This window comes from Aegilops tauschii, chromosome 4, assembly GCF_002575655.3.
Source record: "Aegilops tauschii subsp. strangulata cultivar AL8/78 chromosome 4, Aet v6.0, whole genome shotgun sequence".
NCBI lineage: Eukaryota > Viridiplantae > Streptophyta > Magnoliopsida > Poales > Poaceae > Aegilops > Aegilops tauschii.
The window spans coordinates 86,859,550-86,868,602 of record NC_053038.3 but is presented as its reverse complement, the minus strand read 5'-3'; the positions used below and the strand labels follow the sequence as shown (position 1 = coordinate 86,868,602).

General features: G+C 43.5%; 1 protein-coding gene across 1 annotated transcript; it reads left to right on the top strand.

Annotated features, from left to right (window-relative positions):
* The first annotated feature begins 605 nt into the window (after nucleotides 1-605).
* On the top strand, nucleotides 606-3,671 carry LOC109760747 (alcohol dehydrogenase 3). The gene is made up of 9 exons (XM_020319553.4): nucleotides 606-882; nucleotides 978-1,114; nucleotides 1,220-1,266; nucleotides 1,885-2,210; nucleotides 2,295-2,377; nucleotides 2,599-2,674; nucleotides 2,759-2,820; nucleotides 2,920-3,015; nucleotides 3,120-3,671. The coding sequence occupies exons 1-9, from the start codon at nucleotides 849-851 to the stop codon at nucleotides 3,396-3,398; spliced, it is 1,140 nt and encodes a 379-aa protein (XP_020175142.1). The 5' UTR covers nucleotides 606-848; the 3' UTR covers nucleotides 3,399-3,671.
* Nucleotides 3,672-9,053: the final 5,382 nt, after the last annotated feature.

Below are 9,053 nucleotides of genomic sequence, written 5' to 3'. Positions count from 1 at the left end.
TGCAAGGATGCGGCGTCGGAGGATTTGAGGGGCCGGCTGTCCATGGCAGGGATGCGGCGTCGAAGGACGGGATGCGGCGTCGAAGGACGGGATGCGGCGTCGAAGGAGTTCGGGGCCGGCCATCCATGGTGGGGATGCGGTGGAGGAGACGCCCGCGGTCGCTGGAGCCTAGCCATGCCGCTCACCATCCCCACGCCCGGCGACCTGCTCCGACCGCCGGAGGCCTTCGCCACCGCCCCTGCCTGTCCAACGCTGGCATCTGGTGTTGTGTAGTGTGGATAAGAGAGTGGGAGGAATGGGAGGAGGAGAACGAGGGAGTGGTTCGGGTGACTTTGCCTTCCTCCCGAACGACTCCCAGCGATGACGTGGCAAGCGCAGACCGCCAAGATTCGTGCGACGGCAACGAAATTGTTCGGGAGGAGATGCTAAAATCCGGACGTTCGGGAGTTATTGATTCCGGGGTTTTTTTACTCTGTTTCGGCTGCCGTTGACCTGTAGCCCCTTGGCCACGCCACCATGGTTTCCATTATTCCATATACCACATGGGGCCGAGGTTTGAAACCAGCGGAGTCGCGCGCAGCGGCGCAGGCAGGCGAACGGAGGCCGGACACCCCTGTTTCGGCCGCCTTGTCCAAGAAAAACAATGCAACTTCTTTCCCTACTTGCACTCCAAGCATACCCTTAATTACTCGCCGATTCCTGCAGCGGCAGGACTATATATACACGGCTCGCCTCGCCTTCGTTCCTCACCAAAATCTACAACCAACGAACTGCAAAGCAGAGACAGCGACAGAGATCCATCTTCTTTCTCTTCGAGTTCTTGGAGCTAGCGACCGACAGGGACAGCGATGGCGACCGCCGGGAAGGTGATCAAGTGCAAAGGTCTGTTCCTGAAATAGTAGTAGTAGCTAGTTTCGTCTGATTTTGATTTGATTGATGTTTGAGGATGGAGATCTAAATTGTACGGTTGATTGCAGCGGCGGTGGCATGGGAGGCCGGGAAGCCGCTGTCGATCGAGGAGGTGGAGGTGGCGCCGCCGCAGGCCATGGAGGTGCGCGTCAAGATCCTCTACACCGCCCTCTGCCACACCGACGTCTACTTCTGGGAAGCCAAGGTATCCACACAAATACACAATTGCATCTCATAGTCGGGACGAAGACACATGGATCAATGGATAGATAATTCACTTGCCATGTTCTGCTTGGATTTGTTTGTGCAGGGGCAAACTCCGGTTTTCCCTAGGATCTTGGGCCATGAAGCTGGAGGGTATGCATCCTCTCTGTCTCTTGTCTTATTCTGTTTCAGCTTTGTTGCTTGGAGGAATCTTGAATCCCGAATCATAGTTTATTCATATTGGCTTCTAGTTTTAGTCATACTACTGAATCCTGATCTGTCAGTGCTACTAGATTGACAACTATATACAGCAAGTGTCCGTATTTTATTGCCATGCGATAAAGCATATGAAGAATCACGACACATCATCGACCATTATTTATTCACACTGGCTTCTAGTTATAGTCATCCTGAACACTGATCTGTCAGTGGTATTAGATTGATACCTACATACAGCAAGTGTCCATACTTTATTGCCATGGGATAAAACATATGAAGAATCATGTTTTAACGTCATCCATGACACAAGCTCACACTGTAAAGTGCATTGGACAATCATATGGTTTTGGACTAGTTAATTTTCCCATGTCCTGTCAGCTGCCGACCTCCTCGTTATATCTTTACCATCTTTATAATCAAAGATTCCTTGGCAGTTGTCAATTTTATTAAAGTGAACCTTTTCTGCATTTCATTGAATGATGAGTATTATGTTTGTTTTTCGTAGTTTATCTTTTCTGCTAAATCTGTTTACTAACTTGCTTCTTGTTGCAGCATTGTTGAAAGTGTCGGAGAGGGTGTGACGGAGCTAGTGCCGGGCGACCATGTCCTCCCGGTGTTCACCGGCGAGTGCAAAGACTGTGCCCACTGCAAGTCAGAGGAGAGCAACCTTTGTGACCTCCTTAGGATCAACGTGGATCGTGGCGTGATGATCGGGGATGGGCAGTCACGCTTCACCATCAACGGGAAACCCATCTTCCACTTTGTCGGGACCTCCACCTTCAGTGAGTACACCGTCATTCATGTCGGTTGCCTCGCCAAGATCAACCCTGAGGCGCCCCTTGACAAAGTTTGTGTTCTCAGCTGTGGTATCTCAACTGGTAAGGGATGGCTCCTCATGCCATTGTATCCAAACGGTGTTTCAGGGTGCTTCCATTAGTTGCTGAATTGTCATTTTTCTGCAGGACTTGGTGCTACCCTCAATGTCGCGAAACCGAAAAAGGGTTCCACGGTGGCCATATTCGGTCTTGGAGCTGTAGGCCTTGCTGTGAGTGACGTTCCAAGATGTTTTTGTTCTATTTTCTCAGTCCGGAAATACTTGTCATCAAAACGGATAAAAGGAAATGTATCTAGATGTATTTTAGTTCTAGATACATCTCTTTTTATACATTTTGATGACAAGTATTTTCGGACGGAGGGAGTACGACATATTTTTGCAGGCTGCAGAGAATTGTGTGACTAATTACTGTGTGCTTCTCACATGATCAGGCCATGGAAGGGGCCAAGATGGCTGGGGCAGCAAGGATCATTGGTGTGGATTTGAACCCTGCAAAATACGAACAAGGTACGATCTGCCTCAGGCAAAACAAGGATATCTTGGTAAATATTGTTGGATGGAACACTGAACATCCTGTCCATTATTTTTCAGCTAAGAAATTTGGATGCACTGACTTTGTGAACCCAAAGGACCACACCAAGCCAGTGCAAGAGGTCTGTCCATCTCCCTCGACACATATTTTCACCTTTGTTCGTTCTTCATGACATGCACAATCCTGTGCCAAAAACTCAATGTGCAATGTTGCTCTCCAGGTGCTTGTCGAGATGACCAATGGCGGAGTCGACCGTGCGGTTGAGTGTACTGGCCACATCGACGCCATGATCGCCGCCTTCGAATGTGTCCATGATGTACGTAGCTCTCAATATACCTATTTATAGTCTCTACTCCAATGATAATTATTTGTACTCTATTTTTAGAGTTTAGACTGAATGTTGAAATGTGTTGGATGCAGGGGTGGGGCGTGGCGGTGCTGGTGGGCGTCCCACACAAGGAGGCGGTGTTCAAGACAAGCCCGATGAACTTGCTCAACGAGAGGACCCTGAAGGGCACCTTCTTCGGCAACTACAAGCCGCGGACCGACCTCCCGGAAGTCGTGGAGATGTACATGAGGAAGGAGCTGGACGTGGAGAAGTTCATCACCCACAGCGTGCCCTTCTCGCAGATCAACACGGCGTTCGACCTCATGCTCAAGGGGGAGGGCCTGCGCTGCGTCATGAGGATGGACGAGTAGATCGCTTCTTATCCATCGTTTTAACATTTGGTGCTTGAGAAGCACAGGCAATTTTTTTTAGAAAACCTCCGTCGGGTAATAATCGTGTGTGCTAGTCGTGAGATGTGCATGTTCATCTCTATGCTCTTTGTTTAGTGTTCACGGTTTGGTCTTTGGTTTCATTGTGTCTATCGGCAGCTTTCAGTTGGCATGTAAATTACTATTAATAATTGTGTCCCAACAGTAATACTAGCGTGCAATTTCTGTGTTAACATTGGCGTCTTCCGTTGCAAATCAGTTCTTCTATTTTCTCTTCATTCTTGAATGCAGAAAGCTTTTCTTAAACTGTTTATTTACATAAATGACACAGAAATAGATTTGAGGATAAAAACATATTATTATGAAGATCTCAAGCAGTATGCTATCAAAGGACAACTTCACAAATTTTCCTGCTACCAAATTAGTCGCAAGTGTTACAAGCGTGCTTGCACAACATCTTGACAGCCCTTCCATCAGGGAAGATGGCTCGGATAGTGCCGGAGTGATTCTAGGCTGTCGTCATCTTTGCATGAAGTAAAGCCAATAACTCAACTTGCGGGAAATACATTGGAAAAAAATAATTACAAAAAAAGTTCATAAGATTTTTGAAATGAACTTTTGCACTAGCATATAATTTTCCGCCAACAAAAACCCAGAGTCGACTTCAGGGCAAGAAAAAAAGATTGTTCAAAATAGTGTGAATAGTGTCTTGTATATAGCAATATTTATTGCTTTTCTTTTGCTCTAAAGTCAGCGCTCGGTTTTTATTGCCAGAAAATTACGTACTAGTGCGAAAGAAAGTCAACTTTATTCCAAAAAACTTCTAAAATTTTCGACTTCTTTTGTAAAAAAAAACCAATTCCTTAGTGTATATACAGCCAGGAACCAAACATTTGCGCCCCTCAACTTACAAGCTATACTCAAAGAGCTCTTTTATGATAGGGACAAATGAATATTAACCGTCGCTCCAACTTGATCTAATGTGCCAGATCTTCGATTTAATGTACCGGATCTTCGGATGCTGGTAGGCAATAGTAGTACCCCAGAAATGTAAAGAGTGAAGTGCTTTGTTGGTCCTCAAACTTTTTCAAGGATGCCACATAGGTCCTCGAACTATGAAAATCGGCATCCATGTCCTCGAAGTGTAGCATGTGTCATCTAAGTCCAAAAGCCACACAACGCCATTTGACCAGCCAGCTGACGCTATTAAGCCATGACACATCGGATAGGGGGACATCCGTATATATTACCATATTGGACCTAGGTGGCTCAGTTCATCCAAATATGTAAGACTCCCTTGATTTTAAGCTTTAACTCTAATCATGATTTGTCTAACAAAATATGAGTTAACTTTTCTGAACAATCACCGGGAAAGAGGCTCCCAGCCAAAATGCATTACTAAGCCACTTGGTATCAAGTGTTGCAATAGAGTGCTAGAACGTGAGGCAAGGTAATGTTGTGGTGGCAACCACCTCTTGAGTAGCATCCTTAAATAAAAAAACACTATGGGTGAAGTCAAAGACGATGTTTTCTAATAGTTACAATGGGAGAGTGCACTACCTTGCAGAAGACCAGGGCATTGCGAGAGTCCCCAATTCTCCATAGAATGGAGAGCACCATGGAGAAGGGTGCAAGGAGTCCCAGGTCCTACCAAATTAGAGCAGCATCCAGGCAGAGGATGAATATATGTAGCACTTCTTGCCAGGGAGATTGACACCTGAGGCAAGAACTGTTTGAGCGATGTTCTTGTGGAAGAGGTTGGCCTTGGGGTTAATACTATCTTTGAAAAGAAGCCAACCAAAGATCCGGATCTTGATTGGAACCTTTGAGTTTCGGATGAGCGCGGTGTTGGATTCATCCTCATCCTCATGTGTGAGTAAGCTGTATGCATTTTTTGATGAGAAGACAACCTTGTGGGTGAGAAACCTTTCATTAATGGCATCATTGGGGACATAAACCAACAACAACGAAAACGAGACATCCAATTCTCTCAAGGCAATAGCGGTAAGTTGGTTCCAAAGGACCGACAACGAACCATCATGCCAGATTGTGAGACTAAGACATTTGCAGAAAGGGAGTGAGGGCAAAGGTGAGAGAATGCATTTGCTAGGGTTTGACAAAGTATATACTTATGTCTCTTGTGGTGATGGTCCTTATATTGCTAGCTAGGTCGTGCCTTTTTCTGGGCTCCTTTTAACCCTTGTTACTTGTAAGATTTTTCGGCCTACTTTCCCTCATAAACATGGTCAACCTGTTCAGGTTTTCGATCATGATTCCCTTATAAAATGGATCATTTTTTCTTTGAATGAGGTGAAACTCAGGTGGGGATCCCTCCCGTAGGTGTCCGTTAAAGAAAAACAAAGGATCTAAGTGTCTAGCCAAAAGAAGATGAAAAGACCATTGTTGGTGAGTACAAAAACTATAAAAAAGACACATCTGTGATGATACGTGTTTGTCATAGTAAGTCATATTTTCTATCATCCATGTGCATTTGTGACGGTTTATGACATAATCAATATAGTCATACTTGTGTTGTCGTAAGTGTGTTCCATGATAATAACGACTTTTCCATCATGGAAGTGTGCACTTCCATGACAAAAAAAATGCCTCATTGGCCTCTTTCACCCCATTTACGATCCGTTGTTCGTCTAGGTTGATTTTGGCCAATGGTATCTTTCTGCTAATTTACGGCTTGTTGTTCTCTTTGGGCCCATTTATATGGTCCGCTATTTTTTCTTTTGGCCCATTTGTGACCCATGGAGCATTTTGGTCTAATAGCGGTATGTGGTGCTTTCAGCCCGTTTGTGCACTAGCTCTTTCGGCCCATTTTGCCCAATGTTGCATTCAGGATGATTGGCGTATATCTTATGCTGGCCTAGCTAACAAAATGAATTATTTCATAAAGTCTAATCAATTTTTACATAATCTTGAAAACGAATGGTCTCCATCTATTACAGGAACACATAGGTCATTAAACAATGGAAACAACCATTTCACCTACGATTTAAGAAATTGAATTTCCATTGGGTTTGTCCAGCAGATGCTTAACAATGTGGTCTCAGCTTGCTTCATTCTGAATTCCTACAAATATTTATGGTTTTTTGGTGAGTACTCCATTTTACTATGTTTTTTGTTTCCTCAAGATGTCAACTTCATCTTGGAGCGCATCGATACACTCTCTTTTCGCCGATAGTCCAGTCTCTAGAACACCAACACTTGGCTGTTCATGACGCGGGATTGGACTGGTGCCACTTCTCTTAGATGATCATGTCCAAACGGACCTCCGTATTTGATCTTGGGGTAACCTATTGTGCCATTAGAGTTCCAGTTGGATATTGAAAAATGAAGTTAGTAAAACATGATAAAAGAAAGTTGCAACAACAAACCAGTTTAACTAACAAGATATAAAAGAGTTTCGATTGGATCGTGAGAATTTGAAGTTTGTAACATGATTAGAGAATCAAGCTACAAAAAAGTTAACAAACTAGTTTTTCAAAAGGAACCCGTTGTGCCATTGGCAATTTGATTAGATCGTGAAAAGTTATAGTTAGCGACATGATTAGAACAACAAGTTACATTAGCAAATTGGTTAAACAAGTAAGTTTTTCAAAAGGTACTTGTTGTGCCATTGGAGTTTCGCCTGGATCCTGAGAAGTTGAAGTTAGTAGTATGATTAGAGTAACAAGTTACAATAGCAAACCAGTTAAACAAACAAGTTTTTGCTGTGTCATTGGAATTTTAATTGGATCCTAGAAAGTTGAAATTAGTAAGCATGACTAAGAAGTTACAACAACGAGAAATGAAGATGTTACAACCAAGATGACCTCATTGGCATCATAAACAGTAACAAAGAAGATATATCTATTAATGACACTGCAATATTAGCTGAGTGCACCTTTTCCATTTTATTTTGGAAAATAACCAAGCCCAATTTGCTGAATAAGAGAGAGAGAAAATACAAACGAAAATTTGAGTCGTTACAAATAATATGAGGAAAGAAGTTTGGACTGAATTAAAATTAGAGCTTACTGATACGCCCATTTTGCATCATATTTTCCTACTGTTATTTATAATGTTTTTATGCTTTATAATACTTTATGGAGTAATTATAATGCCTTTTCCCCCATAATATGCAAGGTTTATACAAAGAGGGAGAATACCGGCAGCTGAAATTCTGGACCTGAAAAAGCTATGTCAAAGATACCTATTCTGCACATCTCCAAATGAGCTGAAATTTTACGGAGAATTATTTTGAAATATGTAATAAATATTGGAGAAAAGAACTACCAGAGGGGGTCACCCAGGCGCCCAAAAGGCACCAGGGCGCGCCACCCCCTCCAGACGCGCCCTGGTGGGTAGTGGGCCCCTAGGCCCACCTCCGGTGCCCATCTTCTGGTATATAAGGTATTTTGACCTAGAAAAAAATAGGAGAGGACTTTTGGGATGGAGCGCCTCTGTCTCGAGACGGAACTTGGCCAGGAGCACTTTTGCCCTTTGGCGGAGCGATTTCGCCAGGGAACTTCCCTCCAGGAGGGGGAAATCGAAGCCATCGTCATCACCAACAACCCTCTCATCTTTGGGAGGCCAATCTTCATCAACATCTTCAACAACACCCTCTCATCTCAAAACCCCAGTTCATCTCTTATGTTCAATCTTTGTACCAGAACCTCAGATTGGTACCTGTGGGTGACTAGTGGTGTTGATTACATCTTGTAGCTGATGCTAGATGGTTTATTTAGTGGAAGATTATATGTTCAGATCCATTATGCTATTTAATATCCCTTTGATCCTGAGCATGAATATTACTTGTGATTAGTTGCCCTTGTTCTCGAGGCCACGGGAGAAGTCATGTTGCAAGTAATCATGTGAATTTGATATTCGTTCGATATTTTGATGATATGTATGTTGTGATTCCCTTGGTGGTGTTATGTGAACGTCGACTACATGACACTTCACCATCTTTGGGCCTAAGGGAATGCATTGTGGAGTAGTTATTAGATGATGGGTTGCTAGAGTGACAGAAGCTTAAACCCTAGTTTATGCGTTATTCCGTAAGGGACTGATTTGGATCCATATGTTTAATGCTATATGGTTAGATCGTCATCTTAATTATTCCTTTGTAGTTGCGGATGCTTGCAAGGGGGTTAATCATAAGTGGGAGGCTTGTTCAAGTAAGAACAGCACCCAAGCACCGGTCCACCCACATATCAAATTATCAAAGTAGCGAACGCGAACCAAACCAACATGATGTGACTAGATGAAATTCCCGTGTGCCCTCAAGAACGATTTGCTTATTATAAGAGACTGTTCCAGCCTGTCCTTTGCTACAAAAAGGAGTGGGCTATCTTGCTGCACTTTATTTAGCATTACCGTTACTTGTCCGTTACAAATTATCTTACTATCAAACTACTTGTTACTGACAATTTCAGTGCTTGTAGAAATTACCTTGCTGAAAACTGCTTGTCATTTCCTTCTGCTCCTCGTTGGGTTCGACACCCTTACTTATCGAAATGGCTATGATTGATCCTCTATACTTGTGGGTCATCACGTACAAGTTCAGAAACAAAAAGTTTACACATAACATGTACTTCCATTGAGCCTGAGCTAATATTTTATCCTGCGAAATATAGAGGATAT

Coding starts and splice junctions, on each gene's coding strand:
- LOC109760747 (XM_020319553.4), top strand. CDS start 849: ATGGCGACCGCCGGGAAGGTGATCAAGTGCAAAG. Junction 883..977: donor GAAGGTGATCAAGTGCAAAG/GTCTGTTCCTGA, acceptor GGTTGATTGCAG/CGGCGGTGGCATGGGAGGCC. Junction 2,211..2,294: donor CAGCTGTGGTATCTCAACTG/GTAAGGGATGGC, acceptor ATTTTTCTGCAG/GACTTGGTGCTACCCTCAAT.